This window comes from Oryx dammah, unplaced genomic scaffold (assembly GCF_014754425.2).
Source record: "Oryx dammah isolate SB20612 unplaced genomic scaffold, SCBI_Odam_1.1 HiC_scaffold_26, whole genome shotgun sequence".
In the NCBI taxonomy this organism is placed as follows: domain Eukaryota; kingdom Metazoa; phylum Chordata; class Mammalia; order Artiodactyla; family Bovidae; genus Oryx; species Oryx dammah.
The window spans coordinates 76,079,876-76,101,240 of record NW_024070210.1 but is presented as its reverse complement, the minus strand read 5'-3'; the positions used below and the strand labels follow the sequence as shown (position 1 = coordinate 76,101,240).

Genomic DNA, 21,365 nt, shown 5'->3' with positions numbered 1-21,365 from the left:
CATTAATTTTCAGTCTGAACCTGATTATTGCCCCTACTCTATGTCAGCCAACAATCTGAAAAGACACAGAAGACTTTCTGTAAAAGAATACAATCTCAGTTTCTAGAATCTTGCATTTATTCACATTTGTGCTGTTTTCTGGTCTTCCCCAGTGGCTCAGCAGTAAATAATCCACCTCCAATGCAAGAGATGCAGGTTTGATCCCTGGGTTGAGAAGATCCTCTGGAGGAGGGCATGGCAACCCACTCTAACATCTTTGCCTGGAGAATCACATGGACAGAGGATCCTGGTGGGCTACAGTCTATAGGGTCGCAGAGTCAGACACGACTGAAGCGACTGAGCATGCACTCACAGGCTGTTTTCTACACAACTGTCATGTACATTCCCAGTGCTTATATTTCATTATGTAAATTGGGAATTTTCTTTTTGTAAACCAGTCATTTATGGACAGTGCACTCTTCCTGAAACTATGTTAATCACAGGGTATATCAAGATACATGAAATGGAGTCTAGATTCCTAAGTAACCTCTGGGAAGTAGAGAAACTGAATTTGTGATAGAAGTACAATAATATCACTGGTGTAAGCATGATTTAATGGGAGTTCAGGAGGTGGAGGAAGTTACTTTCCCTGTTGGGTCCAGGAAGGCTTCTAGGAGGAGGCTGGAAGCCTCTGTGCTGGGTCATGAGGATGAGCAGGCTCAGGGATGATACCTATCCGACTCCATAGTTCCACCCTGGGCATTAGGGTAAGTAAGGATGAGCATTCTGGACAAAGGAATTGGTGTGCAACAGTGCAGGGAAGGCCTGCAGTGCACAAAGGCAGGGTCCAGCTTCTAGGTGAGAAAAATTGGAATCAGACTCTTAAACTGGCATAATATCATCTTTCAACAAAATGAATTTGTGTAATTTTTCACTCCTTTTCTGTATTCTTATCTGCAAATTGATCATGTTACCATTGATGTCCTTCTATAAATATGGACACAAATGTTGACCTGGATAGGACTGAAGGCCGAGCTATTAGCACTATGCTCTGTCATCTTGTTTTGTGGAACTCCTTAATTATTTTGAGTATCAAGTAGCTTTTTATATATATACTCGGTGTGAAATATTTTTATAGGTGCGTGCATGTGTGCTGAGTTGCGTCAGTCATGTCTGACTCTTTGTGACCTTATGGACCACAGCCTGCAGTCTCCACTGTCCTTGAGATTCTCCAGGCAAGAATACTGGAGTGGACTGCCATGCTCCCCTCCAGGGGATCTTCTTGATCTAGGGATTGAACCTGTGTCTCTTATGTCTACCTCCATTGGAAGGTAGGTTCTTTATCACTAGCACCACCTGGAAAGCCCTTTTTATAGGGGTTCAGCTCAGTTCAGTCGCTCAGTCATGTCCGACTCTTTGCAACCCCATGGACCACAGCAGGCCAGGCCTCCCTGTCCATCACCAACTCCTGGAGTTTACCCAAACTCATGTCCATTGAGTCGGTGATGCCATCCAACCATCTCATCCTCTGTCGTCCCCTTCTCATCCTGCCCTCAATCTTTCCCAGCATCAGGGTTTTTTCCAATGAGTCAGTTCTTCACATCAGGTGGCCAAATTATTGGAGTTTCAGCCTCAGCATCAGTCCCTCCAATGAACATCCAGGACTGATCTCCTTTAGGATGGGCTGGTTGGATCTCCTTGCAGTCCAAGGGACTCTCAAGAGTCTTCTCCAACACCACAGTTCAAAAGCATCAATTCTTCGGTGCTCAGCTTTCTTTATAGTCCAACTCTCACATCTATACATGACTACTGGAAAAACCATAGCCTTGACTAGATGGACCTTTGTTGACAAAGTAATGTCTCTGTTTTTTAATATGCTGTCTAGGTTGGTCATAACTTTCCTTCTAAGGAGTAAATGTCTTTTAATTTCATGGCTGCAATCACCATCTGCAGTGATTTTGGATCCCCCCAAAATAAAGTCAGCTACTGTTTTCCCATCTATTTGCCATGAAGTGACGGGACTGGATGCCATGATCTTAGTTTCTGAATATTGAGCTTTAAGCCAGCTTTTCCACTCTCCTCTCTCACTTTCATCAAGAGGCTCTGTAGTTCTTCTTCACTTTCTGCCATAAGGGCGGTGTCATCTGCATATCTGAGGTTATTGATATTTCTCCTGGCAATCTTGATTCCAGTTTGTGCTTCATCCAGCCCAGCGTTTCTCATGATGTACTCTGCATATAAGTTAAATAAGCAAGGTGATGGAGAAGGCAATGGCACTCCACTCCAGTACTCTTGCCTGGAAAATCTCATGGACAGAGGAGCCTGGTGGGCTGCAGTCCATGGGGTCGCTAAGAGTCGGACATGACTGAGTGACTTCACTTTCACTTTTCACTTTCATGCATTGGAGAAAGAAATGGCAACTCAATCCAGTGTGCTTGCCTGGAGAATCCCAGGGACGGGGGAGCCTGGTGGGCTGCTGTCTATGGGGTTGCACAGATTCGGACACAACTGAAGCGACTTAGCAGCAGCAAGCAGGGTGACAATATACAGCCTTGATGTACTCCTTTTCCTATTTGGAACCAGTCTGTTGTTCCATGTCCAGTTCTAACTTTTTCTAAGTTCTAGTTGTTTCCTGACCTTCATACAGATTTCTCAAGAGGCTGGTCAGGTGGTCTGGTATTCCCATCTCTTGAGGAATTTTCCACAGTTTACTGTGATCCACACAGTCAAAGCCTTTGGCATAGTCAATAAAGCAGAAAGAGATGTTTTTCTGGAACTCTCTTGCTTTTTTGATGATCCATCGAATGTTGGCAATTTGATCTCTTGATCCTCTGCCTTTTCTAAATCTAACTTTTATAGGTGAAAAGGGTATAAAAGTGAATTAAGAATAACGTACCCCTTCTGCAATGATTTAGAATCTCAGTGGGCAGCAAGGCTGTAGAAAGTGAAAGTCGCTCAGCTGTGTCCGACTCTTTGCAACCCCATGGACTTTACAGTCCATGGAATTCTCAAGGCCAGAATACTGGAGTGGGTAGCCTTTCCCTTCTCCAGGGGATCTTCCCAACCCAGGGATTAAACCCAGGTCTCCTGCATTGCAGGCAGATTCTTTACCAGCTGAGCCACAAGGGTACTCAAGTGTCTGTAATATGAGGCAAACCCATATATTCCAGTTATAGGGGTCTGTCGGGTCCAAAAGCAGATCTGATTGGCTTAGTCAGTGAGTTTTGTTGTTGATGTTATTTTTCAATGTTTTAAATAATTTTTGGAGTCGATGATAACCTTTCCAAAGAGGGATTTTAATATAGAAAATATGATCCTTGGCTTGCCTTAAAAGAGCCTCAAAGTGTGCCCATGTAACTAACCATCAGCTAGAGCTGAGTAGAAACAGCCACTTCTAAAAAGCTCAAGAAGTCTTCCCTGGCTCTATTCCTCCCTCCTGACTCCCATCCTGTCTGTTCACTCAGGGATGATACCTATCCAACTCCTGCACACATTTGGATTTATGAGCCATCAGACTTGTTAAGTGTCCCAAGAGGAGTCTGGCTGATATTCTGCCTGCTCCTTGACCATTCTTCTTTACATTGTGTTCAGAGAACATCCCCAAACATATTTCTGATAGTTTTTTCTATAGATTTTCTCTGCACATTTTTAACTGCCCTCCATTTCCTTCAAATCAAACCCAAATGATTCAGTTGACAAGAAAGAGCTTGGGCTGAGGATTTGTTTATTTGAAAAGGGATTAATACAAGCCCATAATTAAACTGGAATTCTCAGCATGATTTTTCTTTAGTATCAAAAGACTGCTAAATGTGAGCTCATTCTGTTATTTCATTAGCTTAATCGCCCCATCTGTGTTACAACAGCCACTGAATTAGCAGCCAATGTCATTATGCTATTATTTGTAGTTGAGGGACATTGTAAGATATAGTCTTGGGAAAAAGGTCTTTTGCATTATGGTAAAAACAACTGTTGAGGGCTTTGGCCACAGGGTTTCTCAAAGCCATCTTGATTTGCAGTACTTGAAATTTCTTCAGCCCTAAGGAGCTCTTGCAATGTGTGCTCTTAACCTGCTGATAGGGAGTTGCCAACTGTTAATACGTTCCTGGACACAGCTTTCCTAATGCAGTGGCTGTTACGGGGGCAACAATGAACACTGCTTGCTGGCAATGAAAGGACTGTGGTAATAACATTTTATAATTATGAACACTGCTTGGAGTAGCTTTTCTTTTGAACAGAGTTGACTAAATATGACCAAGTCTTTAATTTGGGGGTTCATTTTTTCCTACTGTGCTTGGGTTTTAGGGTTTTTTATTCTTCTGTGAAAGCATTTTTCCAGGTAGAATTTTTCTCTTCAACCTCAAGCTGTTTGTAAAAATATGAAATGTGTACAATTGGCGAGAAGTGAGCTCACTGATGTCAAGGAGTACACAGATAAATATTTAAGGTGTTAATTGTTAGGGATTTATCTTAATGTGGCTTAGTTTCATTGAGTTAGACAAGGCTGTGGTCCTAGTGTGATTAGAGTGACTAGTTTTCTGTGAGTATGGTTTCAGTGTGTCTGCCCTCTGATGCCCTCTTGCAACACCTGCCATCTTACTTGGGTTTCTCTTACCTTGGATGAGGGGTATCTCCTCATCGCCGCCCTTCCTGACCTTCAATGTGGGATGGCTCCCCTAGGCCCTCCTGCGCTCCGCAGCCACCGCTCCTTGGATGTCGGGTTGCTCCTCCCGGCCGCCACCCCTGACCTCGGATACAGGGTAGCTCCTCTCGGCCGTTCCTGTGCCGTCGCAGCCTGGCACTCTCGGCCGCTGCCCCTGACCTCGGACGTGGGGTAACTCCTCTTGGCCGCCGCCCTTCGGGCATGGGGCCCTCCCAACTTCTGCCCCTGACCTCGGACGTGGGGTAGCTCCTCTTGCCCGCGCTTAGTGCACGGGTCGCAGCCGCCCGCTTGCCTGTGAAACACAAGCTGGAATCAAGATTGCCAGGAGAAATATCAATAACCTCAGATATGCAGATGATACCACCCTTATAGCAGAAAGTGAAGAGGAACTAAAAAGCCTCTTGATGAAAGTGAAAGAGGAGAGTGAAAAAGTTGGCTTAAAGCTTAACATTCAGAAAACGAAGATCATGGCATCCGGTCCCATCACTTCATGGGAAATAGATGGGGAAACAGTGGAAACAGTGTAAGACTTTATTTATTTTGGCTCCAGAATCACTGCAGATGGTGACTGCAGCCATGAAATTAAAAGATGCTTACGCCTTGGAAGAAAAGTTATGACCAACCTAGATAGCATATTCAAAAGCAGAGACATTACTTTGTTGACTAAGGTCCGTCTAGTCAAGGCTGTGGTTTTTCCTGTGGTCATGTATGGATGTGAGAGTTGGACTGTGAAGAAGGCTGAGCGCTGAAGAATTGATGCTTTTGAACTGTGGTGTTGGAGAAGACTCTTGAGAGTCCCTTGGACTGCAAGGAGATCCAGTCCATTTTGAAGATCAGCCCTGGGTGTTCTTTGGAAGGAATGATGCTAAAGCTGAAACTCCAGTATTTTGGCCACCTCATGAGAAGAGTTGACTCATTGGAAAAGACTCTGATGCTGGGAGGGATTGGGGGCAGGAGGAGAAGGGGACGACAGAGTATGAGATGGCTGGATGGCATCACTGATTCGATGGGCATGAGTCTGAGTGAACTCTGGGAGTTGGTGATGGACAGGGAGGCCTGGCGTGCTGTGATTCATGGGGTCGCAAAGAGTTGGACACGACTGAGTGACTGAACTGAACTGAACTATTTTAATGTGATGGATAATCAGTGTGTCAAATCTGTGTTTTCATATATATTATTGCTTAGAACAAAATTGTGTAAAAACTGGGTTGAAAAAAGGGAAATGTTAATGAATCATACAGTTGGAATGGTGCTATCATGCAGGATATCTGATGTCGGGAAAGCTTGAGATAAAGTCAAGCTTACCTGGGTCTATGCCCTAATTGTCTGGCTTCTCCGTTTGAGCTATTCCACTTGTTTCTCAATAATAGACGTTATTGCTGATAATTTTTAGCAGTTAAGGCTTTCCCTTTGATGCCATTCAGAGGAATTTGGGGGCTCTTAATTGTTAAGGTATGTTTTTCCTCCAAAGCCAGGATATTTTCCTGTGTGGGGTATCATCCCATGCTTCCTCTTGGTCTTATGTGAGAGGAACAAGCTTGTTTGTCTGTAAAAGTGCATGGCTTTTTAAAAACAGAGAACAAAGTTTGACTCACAGCTCTGCCCCTCACTAACCATGAGACCTCAGCCAAGGAGCTTACCTTCCCTTATCTAGAAGAGAAACAGTAAAATTCCTCCTGGATACTGTCCATAGACATCCTAGGTCTACCAGTGGGTCATGCTGGGTCTTGAGTACAGGTGAGAAAACACTAGAAAGTGTAGGGAGTGTTACCTATTGGGCAGCCTTATTGGGAGGCTTAATTCCAACTGCCATGTATGAAATGGGTACATCAAGGAGATGGTGGCTTTCTTATTAGTTTCAACATATTTTGCCTTTATTTTCAGCACACCATAAGTCATAAAAATTGTGAATGATGCAGAGATATTTTACACTGCATAGCACGCATCAAAGGTTCCTGTTAGGTTTAATGAGTTGCAGGCCTTTTGCTTTCCTATTAGACCAGAGACTGGTGAACCTTGCTGGAGACAGCCAAGAATGGAACTACTCTGCTAATGTATGCTGACTGACAGCAAACTATTCAGGCCTTCAGTTGACTGGAAGAGGGCCACCCACGTTAGGGCAAGGAATCTGTTTTACTCAGTCTAGCAATTTTTAATTTTTTAATATTTATTTTTATTTATATGGCCATGCCAGGTCTTAGTTGGGGCACATGGGATGTCAATCTTTGTTATGGCATGTGGGCTCTTTAGGTGAAGCATGTAGACTCTTAGTTGCAGCATGTGGGATCTAGTTCCCTTACCAGTGATGAAACCTGGGCCCCCTGCACTGGGAGCACCAACTCTTAGCCACTGGACCACCAGGGAAGTCCCCCTAGTCTACCAGTTTAAATATTAATCTCATCCAAAACCACCATCACAGAAATACCTGGGATAGGGTTTGACTGAACATCTGGGCACTCCATGGGCCAGCCAAGTTGACAGAAAATTAACCATCACATATACACACATGTGTGTATATATATTACGATTATTTTATTTCAGGTAATCAACCTATTTCCTATCGATTTAGGCATAATCTTTTGAGAAAATAAGCTTTACATAGTAGAAAAATTCAGAAATGAGGATTGCACTTTCTGTAGACATTCCTCTCCACACATACACCCTTACTCCTTTATCAGGAATTCAGAGAATTATAAGAGAACTTGTTTTGTTCCAAATCCTTCAATTAACATCTGAGAACTAGAGTCATGGAGTGATTTATCTAACTGACACAGAAAAGTAGAGATAAAAGTGGGAATTAAACACATGGCTTCCCTAGTGGCTCAGTTGGTAAAGCATCTGCTTTCAATGCAGGAGACCCAGGTTTGATCCACAGGTCAGGAAGATTCCCCTGGAGAAAGAAATGGCACCCCACTTCAGTATTCTTGCCTAAAGAATTCCATGGACAGAGGAGCCTGGTGGGCTACAGTCCATGGGGTTACAAAGAGCTGGGCACAACTGAGCGACTAACTTTGACTTTCAAACACATGGCTCCTTGATACAAGGATTCCATTAGTACCATGTGGCTATTTAGAAATGAGGTGGATCGGTGTGCTACCTGTAGAGATCTCTGGGAGAATGTGCAGAGTCAAGGTAGTGGGATGGAGGGAAGAGAAGAGGGAGGAGCTTGAACTGGATGCACAAGACAAAGGAAGGTAAGACAAAGTGAGCCTATCACGTGAGTGCTCAGACAAGGGAGGAAAAAGAGAAGGGGAGGGTGCTGAGCGTCTGGGGTCTGAGGCAAGAAGGACTGGTAACTTGGGGGAAGTGAGATAGAGATCCCCTACTCTCTGTCTCTTCATTCCCTCCTCTAGGACAGAGAACACGACTCAGATCCTTTTCCGACTCACTCCTGGACAAGACAGTCTTCCTCTAGGCCCAGAACTTTGTCAGTCTCCTCAACTGACTCCTTAGCTCCATAAGTAGAAGTTAGGGGGCACTCCTTGCTCTTGAAATGAGACCTCCCCAAGCCAACCGAGTTGATTCTCCAGGCTCAGCAGCATCAAGTATGGCCACTCACTCCCTCCTCCTTGACGATTCTGACCTGGCAGTGGGGATTCTTGTGACAGAAACAAGCGTGAAAAGCCTTGAAGATCAGTCCTGGTGCCCTCAAGACAGACCTGTCAATCTGCATGTTGGGTCTGGGACACCGCTGTCTTCTGGCTCTCTCATGATCCTTATTTTAAAATGCTCCTGGTAGCTTTGCCTCATTGCCCTTCTTGCTGTATTTTCCCCACAGAGCTCATCATCCCGTCTATACAGCTTGCATACTTTATTATTATTTATTGTCACTCTCTCTCTCTCTTTTTGTCCACTGTATTCTCTGATGACTCCCACATACCTCTAACAGCGTCTCACACATAGGTACTCAAGAAATGTTTGCTGAATAAGGCTGCTCAAATCAATTGCCACTACACAACATTCTTAAGATGCCAAGGTCACTGATGGATAGCGGCTCCATGGCTCCACGCCGGTTACCCACGAGGTGAAATGGGGGGCTGGTATAGACTCCCCCTTTCCTAGTAGGACATGTGCTGCGATACAAGCCACTTCTTATCTGTGGGGATCCTCAGTCCGTTCTAATGCTTCCGCTCCCAAATCCGCACCCCTCGCCGACCCCACGCAGCTGCCTGTCTCACAGCGTAAATCAGCCTTCCACCAGCAGGGGGCAGGAGCTGCTGCGAAACTCTATGTTGAGCTTGCGCCTCGCTCCAGCCTGGCCCGTTTTCTTGGCTGGTTCTCCCTTGTTCCTCGAATTCCTCGCCCTCTTCCTGGGCGGAATTGAAGGACACAGGGACCCGGAGAGTCAGCAAGTTCTTGCGTGCGCGCGTATGTGCTGATAGGATGGTGGGCATCTATACGGGAAAGTCATGTTCCCTCCCTGGGATGATGTTCTCTGGGCTCACTGATCGATCGGCCCACGGCAGCTCTGATAGAACTCCGATGGCGCTGACCCAAGGCCCGGGTGACCGGACCCACAGCGTTTTCCTTCGGGTCTCTTCACCCGCAGAGCTCAGGGGTTTCGATGCTCTACCTATAGGGCCTCCGCTTCCTTCTTAGAAACAAACCCTAGACTTGCAAGCACAGCCTGAGGAGGAAGCACTGCTAGAAGAGGAGGGGGCCTGGAGCTGCGGAGACCCCACAAGCGAGCTCAGCGCCTCTGCGCTCGGGGGAGGGTTCCCACGGCCGCCGCCTCGGTCGGCAGGGGGCGCTGCGCCGCCTGGCACTCGTGGCCCGAGCGGGACCAGAACTTTTAATGACTGTCTGGTTCTTCGACCTGGCTTCGAACTTTCAAAAGCCTCTTTTAATCACTGAGGAAAACCTCAGGATAGTAAGCAAGTAGGTTTCATATTATGAGCGCCTACTGTGTACCAGGAACTCTCCATCGCGGAGGAGGCTGATGTGCTGGAGGAGGCAGGTGCAGGAAGGAGGGAATATCTGCAGCTTCCCAGCTGGGTTTTCCGAGGTCAGCTCTGTGCCGCATCACCATGGTAGTTTATTGTTTTATTTCATAAATATGAGTTATGAGCTTTGGAAACAGATAGAAAGCTTTGTTTGAGCTTCCTAGGGGCCCCTCCTTACTCGACTGAGAAGGGGCTGTAGTGAAGTAGTCTATTTGACTTTTTCCTTTAAAAACACAGATGCATGTAAACGACAGATGTAAATTCAAACATGCTAAGAGAGCAAATCTAGTAAAAAGAATGTTGTCCTCTGGTTCTTGTCTAATAGGTCCAAATTTTATTTTCCAGATGCAATAATTTTTCAGTTTTTTGGGTATACTTTTACAGTCTTTATATCATCTACATGTTACACACATTTATAGGTTTGTTGACATGTGGATAGATGCTTCTTCCCCACCTCCCCCCCATAAGTATAACATTTTATATTCAGTGTTCTACATTGAATATCTCTTTCCCACTGACTATATATTTTGGACATATTCCATGCCTGGCAAGAGTGTTCCTCATTCTATTTAATGTCCTGGTTGCTTCAGTTGTCCAACTCTTTGAGACCCTATGTACTGTAGGCCCCCAAGCTCCTCTGTCCATGGGATTCTCGAGGCAAGAACACTGGAGTGGTTTGCCATGCTCTTTTCCAGGGGATCTTCCCAACCCAGTGATCAAACCCGTATCTCTTAAGTCTCCTGCATTGGCAGGCGGGTTCTTTACCCCTAGTGCCATCTGGGAAGCCCGTGCTATTTAATGGCTGAATAGTATTCCTTTGTAAGGATATACTGTTGTATTTTATACAGCCCCATATTGAGGATATTCTGTTTATTTTCAAAGTTTTACTAGTATAAACAAATTGGAATGCATAGAGTGAAACAAAGCAGCAATATTAACCATCATGTGTTTATTTATAGTGCCCGTGCTACTGGCGAGTTACCCCAGGTACTATGGGTTTTCCTAGGGCCTTATGTTCTGAAGCTCCTGTGTGGCTGTAGGGTGGGAGATGCTGTGGCTTGACAACAGAAAACCCTTCCAAATACACATGGTATTGCTGAACCTAGTGAAGCCTGGGAAAAGTGAATATTTTTGGCACAATTCAGTTGGTTTTTCTTGTAACAGGAATCTGAGGAGTCAGTATCAATCGGGTCAAACTTTGGTCTTTTATGAGACTGACGCGCTGCCTACTGCACTAAGTGCTAAATTTTGGTCTTTTAATACTGGAGAGCATTAAAATAATAACCATGTTTATATATGGAGGATAAACTAAGATACTGGGCTTCCCTGGTGGCTCAGATGGTAAAGAATCCACCTGCAATGTGGGAGACCTAGGTTCGGTCTCTTGGTTGGGAAGATCCCCTGGAGGAGGGCATGGCAACCCACTCCAATATTCTTGCCTGGAGAATCCCCATGGACAGAGGAGCCTGGCGGGCCCCAGTCCACGTGGTCGCAAGGAGTCGGACACGACTGAGTGACTAAGCACAAACTAAGATACCAGGATAGATAACTTATTTTATATTCACACTGAACATATTTAAGAGCATATTGAATGTTCTCATTTGTAAAAGAATTTTAAAATTTAAATTGACCCTCACAATATTCCACCAGGCAGGTATAATTATCCCCAGTTTAGAGATAATACTGAGGCCCTGAGAGTTACAAAATAGCAGATAGAAACAGAGCTTGATGTTCTCTGTCATTGTGGCTGTTCCTTAGAGGGAGGCAGGATGCCTAGTAGGCTTAAGGTAAGTGTCATCCATGTAGGTTGCCTCTGAGTCTCTTGTCTAAGGAGGGCGTATCATCCAGGCTGAAATACTTGCTTTATCAGGGTTTTGTTTCCAAGGTAAAAATGTTGTTTCCTTAATAAAAGGTATTTATAGGACTATATTTATATTCATATTTATGAATTATATTTATATTTATTCAAAAATTTTACTTAAGCATCTGACTGTTTTAGGCACAAGTACAATGAACTGAGGCCTTCTATTTCACATAGGCGTCTCAGCCAAAACCTTTGATCATTTCTCCCTTTATTCAATGGGAAAATGTCAAAAGACAGTAGGTTAATTGTGTGCACTCAGGTGATGATGGGGTCAAGTTAACACAGGCTTATGCTAAGATGCAGGTCCCTGATTAGAAGTATTTGTAGCTGGAGTTGTCTTGGGTTCCCAAGGCAAATGTACCTCCACTTCCTCTCACCTTGAAATCGCCCCAGTATTGAGACACTATCAAGTTCCATCATAGGCTTATGAAGTCAGAGTCAGCTACAGTGAGTCCCAAATGCCAGGGTGGGAACAGGTGATGACAGAATCATCTGAAGAAAGATTTGGAAGTGCTGACTCCTGAGCTCCCAGATTCTGTAGTTTTCTAAATGCAACAAAGGCATAGGCAAGATTCACTTTGTGACTGAGTGGAACACAAAGACTAGGTATCGGTGATCACCACAGTGCCTTAGTTTCTTCTGAGGCATCTTAATAAAGACCATGGAAAGTGCCCACTGAATTCAACCTCATTTGACCTCTCAGTAAAACAGTCCCCATTTTGAGACTCTGCGGAAGTCATGATGACTGACCAAACACCACTTTTTGTTCTGATAGATCAGCTACAACCAATATCCACCTCCCACTGCCTAGAATAATAGCTTGGTACCAGAAAAATCATGGTTGGATTTCTGGCCTCACAAAATGTTATGGGAGAGCAGCAGGGTGGGTATGAACCCAGGTTTCAGTATGGGACAACCTCACCTCGGCCACACCCCCCAACCTCTGCCCAGTATTCCATAACAGCAGGACTCAAAATGTTTGCTCTCAGTATCACTAAAAGTTAGGAAGGAATTTCCCTGGTGGCTCAATTGTCAAGACTTCTGTGCTTCCACTGCAGGCGTCCTGGGTTTGATCCCTGGTCAAGGAACTAATTCTCATATGCTGCAATCAAGAGTTTGCATGTGACACTAAAGATCTGCTGCAACTAAAGAGGGAAGATCCCACATGCAAATAAGATGTGCAAATCCCATGTGCAAATAAGACCCAGTGCAGCCTAACTAAATAAATATTTTAAAAATAAACAACAGTTATTGAGAACAACAAAGAGCTTTTGTTTATGTTGATTATATCCATATATATTTACCTTATTAGAAATTAGGACCAAGACATTTTAGAATGATTAATCATTAACTCAGAATTCATTTAATAATAGCAATAGTGGATCGTTAAATGTTGATATGTATCATGTATTTTTTAAAGCCTATTTTCTAAAACAAAAAAAAATATTTATAAGCAGAATACTGTTGTTTCACATTTTCTTTACTGGCTGACTCTGTTAACAGTTGAATTCTATATCTGTTTTTGCATTCATCCATTGTACTATGATGTTTTGCTAAATTATGTAAAGAGAATCTGGCCTCACATAGGTAAATGGTTTGAAAGGTAAGACCCTAATAGATACTGCAAAATGGTCTGTGGGACCATGAGGGTCCTTGAACCATTCTTGACCTAATCAGCACATGCATTCCATTTCTCAGATCACAGGTATTGATTCTGAGGTCAACCTTTTACACAACCAGATATATTTGATGGAAATGTTGACAGTTGAAGACAGGGCTATCTTCTGCCGGACTTATTCCTGAGGTGGTATAAGGTTTGGAGTTGTTGCAGTCACCTTAAAAAAATGTGAGAGAAATTTGCCTGATGTGTGCACCATGATCTTGGAGAGACGGAAATGGAGAAAGAGGGGGAAACTTCGGTTTTCTTTTCATCATCAGAGTTCTGATAAGCTGCACATTAAGCCATAACAGTTCCTTGTTTCTTGGGACAGTGTAACTGCTCTTTCAGATTGTTAGGACATCAGCAGCAAGGCCAAGTATGTGGAGGGAGGGGCCTTCAGCACACCGTTGTGACCGGAGGAACTCCTGAACAGTCAAAGCTATGGAGGACCCTGTGGGTCAGAAGCTGGTCAAAATCTGGGGGAGGTGTAGAGGGTGTTAAAATAGATGAATGAATGAATTTATTTAATCCTCCACTTGATTTTGAATCTCTGTTTTTGAGATAACTGCTCACAATGAAAGAACTGTGGCAAAAGGCTCTCACATTTTGTTAAAAAGGAAATGAAGAATTCTTTCTCATTATCAGTTGCCACTAAGGCTCTTGATTCCCCTCCAGACAAATTTCACCTTCCAGGCGAGACTGAATTTCTGCTAAGTTCAGAAGTGCACCGACCTGGTATAGCTGGGTCCTGGTGTCTTGTGCCAGATTTGGTAATGTCCATATGGTGTGCCATGGGTCGCATTTTTTAACTCAGTGGAATGTGTGAACAATTTGATCTACTCAGTATTCTTGTCCATTTTAATCACCCTGCTGTTCCCGTTCACTAAGTTCTCTCATGTCACCAGTTTTGAGTTCAATATACCTTGAAATACTAAGCATTTTGAAGTAGGCATTGTCCTTATGAAATTATAACTCAGACTTCAGACACAAATAACAGTTATCCATTAAACAGTTATGTTTCATAACATAAGTAAAGTTTTAGTTTCAAAAAAGGCTGTGTTTCATAGGTAACTTGAACTGGGGATGAAAACAGGATTTCTGTGCTCTCTTCCCTACTCCTTGCCTCACTCTTTTTTACTTCTTCAAATTTTACTGAGATACAATTGACACACAGCATTACATAAGTTTAAGGTGTACAGCATAATGATTTGACCTATAAACACGGTGAAGTGATTATCACAATAAGTTTAGTGAACATTCATTATCTCATATAGATACAAAATTAAAGAAATAGAAAAAATTGTCCTTTTTATGAGAACTCTTAGGATTTACTCTCTTAGTGACTTTCATATGTAACATACAGCAGTGTTAATTTTATCAATCATATGCATTACAGCTGTAGGACTTTGAAAATAGTTTAACTTGAAGATGAAGATTGACTGTCTTCATCCAATTCCTCCTCCCTCTCATCCCCTACCTCTGGTAACCATAAACCTAATCTCCTTCTATGAGTTTGTTTCATTTGTTTGTTGGTGAAGTATAATTGACCTACAACACTGTTAGTTCCTGATACACAGCAGAGTGATTCGATATTTCTATACATTTCAAAATGAACACCATGACATCTAGTTGTCATCTGTTACCAAAGATACTACATAATTTTTGACTATATTCCCCACACTGTAAATGTGTTCCTGAGACTCACTTGTTTTATAACTAGAATTTTGTACATCTTAATCTCCCTCACCTGGCTCTTTCATTTCCTCACTGCACTCCCCTCTGGCAAACACCTGTATCTATGACTCTGATTCTGCTTTGTTATGCTTGCTTATTTGCTGTTTAGATTCCACAGTTCAGTTCAGTTCAGTTCAGTCACTCAGTTGTGTCCGACTCTTTGCGACCCCATGAATTGCAGCATGCCAGGCCTCCCTGTCCGTCACCAACTCCCGGAGTTCACTCAGAGTCGCGTCCATCGAGTCAGTGATGCCATCCAACCATCTCATCCTCAGTTGTCCCCTTCTCCTCCTGCCCCCAATCCCTCCCAGCATCAAAGTCTTCTCCAATGAGTCAACTCTTCACATGAGGTGGCCAAAGTACTGGAGTTTCAGCTTTAGCATCATTCTTTCCAAAGAAATCCCCGGGTTGATCTCCATTAGAATGGACTGGTTGGATCTCCTTGCAGTCCAAGGGACTCTCAAGAATCTTCTCCAACACCACAGTTCAGAAGCATCAATTCTTCGGCGCTCTGCCTTCTTCACAGTCCAACTCTCACATCCATACATGACTACTGGAAAAACCATAGCCTTGACTAGACGGACCTTAGTTGGCAAAGTAATGTCTCTGCTTTTGAATATGCTATCTAGGTTGATCATAACTTTTCTTTCAAAGAGTAAGTGTCTTTTAATTTCATGGCTGCAGTCACCATCTGCAGTGATTTTGGAGCCCCCCAAAATAAAGTCTGACACTATTTCCACTGTTTCCCCATCTATTTGCCATGAAGTGATTGGACCGGATGCCATGATCTTTGTTTTCTGAATGTTGAGCTTTAAGCCAACTTTTTCGCTCTCCTCTTTCACTTTCATCAAGAGGCTTTTTAGCTCCTCTTCACTTTCTGCCATAAGGGTGGTGTCATCTGCATATCTGAGGTGATTGCTATTTCTCCCAGCAATCTTGATTCCAGCTTGTGTTTCTTCCAGTCCAGAGTTTCTCATGATGTACTCTGCATATAAGTTAAATAAGCAGGGTGACAATATACAGCCTTGACATACTCCTTTTCCTATTTGGAACCAGTCTGTTGTGCCATGTCCAGTTCTAACTGTTGCTTCCTGGCCTGCATACAGATTTCTCAAGAGGCAGGTCAGGTGGTCTGGTATTCCCATCTCTTTCAGAATTTCCCACAGTTTATTGTGATCCACACAGTCAAAGGCTTTGGCATAGTCAATAAAGCAGAAATAGATGTTTTTCTAGAACTCTCTTGCTTTTTCCATGATCCAGTGGATGTTGGCAATTTGATCTCTGGTTCCTCTGCCTTTTCTAAAACCAGCTTGAACATCTGGAAGTTCATGGTTCACATATTGCTGAAGCCTGGCTTGGAGAATTTTGAGCATTACTTTACTAACGTGTGAGATGTGTACAATTGTGTGCTAGTTTGAGCATTCTTTGGCATTGCCTTTCTTTAGGATTGGAATGAAAACTGACCTTTTCCAGTCCTGTGGCCACTGCTGAGTTTTCCAAATTTGCTGGCATATTGAGTGCAGCACTTTCACAGCATCATCTTTCAGGATTTGAAATAGCTCTACTGGAATTCCATCACCTCCACTAGCTTTGTTCATAGTGATGCTTTCTAAGGCCCACTTGACTTCACATTCCAAGATGTCTGGCTCTAGATGAGTGATCACACCATCGTGATTATCCAGGTCGTGAAGATCCTTTTTGTACAGTTCTTCTGTGTATTCTTGCCATCTCTTCTTAATATCTTCTGCTTCTGTTAGGTCCAGACCATTTCTGTCCTTTATCGAGCCCATCTTTGCATGAAATGTTCCCTTGGTATCTCTAATTTTCTTGAAGAGATCGCTAGTCTTTCCCACTCTGTTCTTTTCCTCTATTTCTTTGCATTGATCGCTGAAGAAGGCTTTCTTATCTCTTCTTGCTATTCTTTGGAACTCTGCATTCAGATGCTTATATCTTTCCTTTTCTCCTTGGCTTTTCGCTTCTCTTCTTTTCACAGCTATTTGTAAGGCCTCCCCAGACAGCCATTTTGCTTTTTTGCATTTCTTTTCCATGGGGATGGTCTTGATCCCTGTCTCCTATACAATGTCATGAACCTCATTCCATAGTTCATCAGGCACTCTATTTATCAGATCTTGGCCCTTAAATCTATTTCTCACTTCCACTGTATAATCATAAGGGATTATGATTATTTGATTGAAGTCATACCTGAATGGTCTAGTGGTTTTCCCTGTTTTCTTCAATTTCAGTCTGAATTTGGTAATAAGGAGTTCATGATCTGAGCCACAGTCAGCTCCTGGTCTTTTTTTGGTTGACTGTATAGAGCTTCTCCATCTTTGGCTGCAAAGAATATAATCAATCTGATTTTGGTGTTGACCATCTGGTGATGTCCATGTGTAGAGTCTTCTCTTGTGTTGTTAGAAGAGGGTGTTTGCTATGACCAGTGCATTTTCTTGGCAAACTCTATTAGTCTTTGCCCTGCTTCATTCCATATTCCAAGGCCAAATTTGCCTGTTACTCCAGGTGTTTCTTGACTTCCTACTTTATAAGTGAAATCATACAGTATTTGTCTTTCACTGTCTGCCATTTCACCAAACGTAATACCCTCCGTCTCTCTCCCTTATGTGATTCAAATGGAAACACAGTGCGTAGAATCTCAGTTACAGACAAAAACCAACCACATGGTTTAGATCAGATTCCTCTCCTTTCACATCTCCTGACCTGACCCTGGGGCCTTCTTGCCCTGATCTGAGGGTCATTTGAGACAACCCTTCTTGTACCCTCCAGAGGAATTTGCTTTGCAATGTTCTTCATGTTAGAACATAAAGCACAAGCAGTAACAATGTGAACTGCCCGTTCGCTTCATGCTGGACCTTACAGAGTGTGTTGCAACCACTAATGACTTTCACTCCTGCAAGACTTCTTTGAGATTGGGTACAATTGTGAGCATTTTACAAAATTGGAAATGGAGGCTTAGGGAAGAGAAGTGGACTCCAAGGAACGTGTCTTTGGAATATGCTGATGTGGACAATTAACTTTTCTAACAGTGGCCACCGTGCTGCTGGCCTCAGGTTTAATGCAGCCAGATCTTGAATGTCTATCACAGAGGGTGGTGGAAGCCAAGCCACGGATTTGTCATCACAGAGCACAGAATCCTCAAATCCTCATGCCTCCTAGGAAAGATGAGCTACTTTTAAGCTTTAGGGCCACCACTTCCCTCTGACCCCAACCCAATCTTCAGCACAGGGACTGGGGAAGCTGAAGAACAGGGAAATCGCTGGAAGAGGGTGGGGAAGCCTAAGGGCAGGAGGGAGAGTGTGGCCTCAGGGAGGGAGAACAATAGGGGCTTCGTGAGAGGATGAAGGTACATTTTCCTGAACGAGGAAGTCTCCTCTGTTCCCCTCTCCCTCCACTTTGAATCATTCATTGAAATCTGATCATTTGAAGTTGAAAACATAATCCCAAGTCTACACTTTTTCTTCTGTTGTGTTGCCATTATCTTATCCCTTGCCTCTGGGATTTGGCCTAGCTAGCACAAGTTCCTGACTGTCCCACAGTTCCTGCACAGCTGGCAGACTCGTCTTCAGGTCACATTACTAGAGTATCTGACATACTCCATTGATACCCCATAAGAATTGCTCTTTACCTGTATCTTCACAGGTATGAAGCACTTGAGCCTCATCTACCTCTATCATTAATGCCCATGATTAAAATGCTCTTGTCCTGCAAAACTAATTTTAATTTTTCTAACATGACTAATCCATATTCATGTCAGGCCCTTTGGAAGCTCTCTCTCTCTCGGAATGACTACTCCCTTAGTTTCTGAATGACCAACTTCTCATATTGCTCAGAATTTACTCCTTTTTGGGTCCCTGACAACCATACTGCAGATTGATTTCTATGAACTAACTGAGACCCACTACAGGTGGACTGCTGCGTGGATGTGAGACCCGTGGATGAGGAGGGCCAACAGTACTACCCTTTTTAAATAAGGGACTTGAGCATCTGTGAATTTTGATATCTTCTGGGCTCAGGAACCAATTCCCTGAAGATACCGAGAGATGGCTGTACATTGTATTCCTCAGTATAGTTTTCCTCCCTGACACTTATCACCTGAAAAAAATAATTTTGTAAGTTCAATTCTTCCCAGTAGAACAGGCACCATAAGGGCAAAAGTGTGTCTTTGTTTATATTACATCCGCATGACCTTAGAAAACTACCTAGAGGACAATACCTGCACATCGGTTGTCTGTTGCGTGAATGAAGGAATGAGTGATGGGAGAGGGGAAGACGACACAAGGCAGAGAGTGATGGGGCAGCGGAGTTAACTGTTAGAGATGCTGTGTCCATGTCTGGGAAGAGACACATGATCTGCAGAGACAAGGAAGGTTCACTGCATCCTGCAACATGGCCAATGTGACTCCAGCCTTGCGGTATTCCAACTCCTCCTTCTGTTACTCCAAAGCATTTGGAAGAGTGAGATCATGTCTTTCCACTGTTTATTAACCTGAAGTCAGTGGTTTCTGCTGAGCCCCAGAATTTTCCAAACCTAGGGTCTCCATGCAAGAACTCCAATCAGAGGAACCAATCTTCCAATGGCGTCTCCAGAGAAGGTGCTTCAGTGCAGCTGGGGTGTGTAGTGCCGCCAAGAGCAAGAATGGATGATCATGTGGGGGCGGGAGGAAAGGAAATCGCTATATATCTGGACCTGGAAAAGGAGCTGACATAAAGGGAGTCAGGAACACCAGACTCGAGGACAGAGGTACAGATGTGATGACAAGCCACCTCTGTTTTATTCTGAATGAAGTCCTGCAAAAGATTCAGCCTGTCTCCCAAGCAATCCCTTGAAGGCTGCTCCTGACCCCAGTGTGTGAGGAGCTTTCCCTTCCTATTCCTCACTGATTCTTCAGTGCAGCTCTGTGATGGAGGGAAAGTAGGGGCTGTCATTATCTGCCTCCTTTTCTGTCAGTCTATTTCCAGAGTCCTGGAGCCTGTGCCCCTTCCTGACCTGAATGTGAACGAGCCACTGACCCATCCTTGGGAGAGGGCCCCATTGCAGATCTCCTTCCTCACCTCCACCACATGACAGGCTACGCCCTCCTCCAGGACATAGAAGTTCTCAGAAAAGAGTGTTACCCCTTCTCCAGGTAGTACTAGAATCTGATCCTGTACTACCCGAACACTTTATATCATTCCACATTAGATTCAAACTCTGGATCCACCCCTAGGATGACCATACATACCTGAAGATTTGATATACTTATTTAAGAATGGATCTCTGAGACTAAAATTTGCTTTTTTCTTTTGGTCTTATCACAATTATGATATTCCCTTTTCTTTTCATGTTTACACCATATAGTTTACTGATATCATTTAGTGTATGATTCTTAGATCAGAATAAAATACATTTACATTCGTTTCTAGTTACTGAGGACTCTGTGCCTCCTGGTGTTGAAATAGTCAGCTATGAATGGAAGCCTCAGTTTCCTGCCTTAGAGCAGAAAGAAGGAAAAGTCTGCACAACTTCAAGACACAGGAACCTCTTATCCTTATGTCTCTCATTTTCCCACAAATCTCTGTTGAGAAGGAGAAACGCCTCCAGACCAGGATGTAGCCACACGACAGAAGGGCACAAGCAGACACACAGAGCCTTGTGTGTGATGTTGTAAAGTTTATTGTGGGTACATGTGTAGCTTCAGCTGAGCAAAGCTTAAAGGGCACAGGGGGGCTGGTGCCATGAGGACGGATGCTGAGATCCCGGGAAGATCGGGGGACAGGACTGCAGCTATGACCATGGGGCTTGGCAGTTGAGCGTGGGCCAAAGTGCTGACCCCAAATCTAGATGATCTTATCCAAGTGAACTGGAACCACAGGATACCTGGGACTGTCCCGGGGTGATCTGTTCTCACAGGCAATGATGAAGATCTTCTGTGTCGATGTCTGTTGGTAACTGCAGTTGGCGTAACTCGATGCATTTCTTGTGAGGTTGCAGAAGGTTATAGGCACTTGGACTGAGCTATTATGACAGTTCGTCTTGCCTGGTTTAGAGCAGTTTACATTTGGGGTGTTACAAATACCAGCTACATAAGCAAATGTTTTGTGGAGAAAAGTATTTTTATCTTTACATACCATTCTGTAACGGTTAACCACTCGCATTGCGGCATTGCATTGAGGGTGGGCCATATTTATGTGCTGAATCTCAAACCACTGAGCCCGGGTTAAAGTACCAGGTGGGGCATGGAGTGAGATCACCATTCCCAAGAGCCCCAGCAGCAAAGTGAGACAAAGCCGAGAATCCTGCTGTACTGGAACCATGTTTCCTGTGAAAAGAAGGGTATATCTTGCATCCCGACAACTAGTAATACAGTCCCTCCTCACTCACCCAGCAGACCCCGGCTGTCACTGTGTTTCTAGCTCCTTTCTCCTCACCCCAAAGTCTGTCCTGTGCCCTGGGCACTAACTTCAGCTCTAGGGCTCCTTGTCTTACCTCTGCTATAGCTCCTGTGAGAACAGATCCAGCTGATGGTCCTG

General features: G+C 43.9%; 1 protein-coding gene across 1 annotated transcript; it reads right to left on the bottom strand.

The window, feature by feature from the left end:
- Positions 1–20,494: 20,494 nt before the first annotated feature.
- RNASE2 (ribonuclease A family member 2) lies at positions 20,495–21,365 on the bottom strand. Its single transcript, XM_040227093.1, has 2 exons — positions 21,322–21,365; positions 20,495–21,154 (listed from the first exon to the last, which is right to left on the bottom strand). Exon 2 carries the CDS (start codon positions 21,147–21,149, stop codon positions 20,673–20,675), a length of 477 nt encoding a protein of 158 aa, XP_040083027.1. The 5' UTR covers positions 21,150–21,154; positions 21,322–21,365; the 3' UTR covers positions 20,495–20,672.

Bases quoted from the DNA above. Each gene is read 5' to 3' on its own strand.
- RNASE2 (XM_040227093.1), bottom strand. From the start codon at position 21,149: ATGGTTCCAGTACAGCAGGATTCTCGGCTTTGTCTCACTTTGCTGCTG.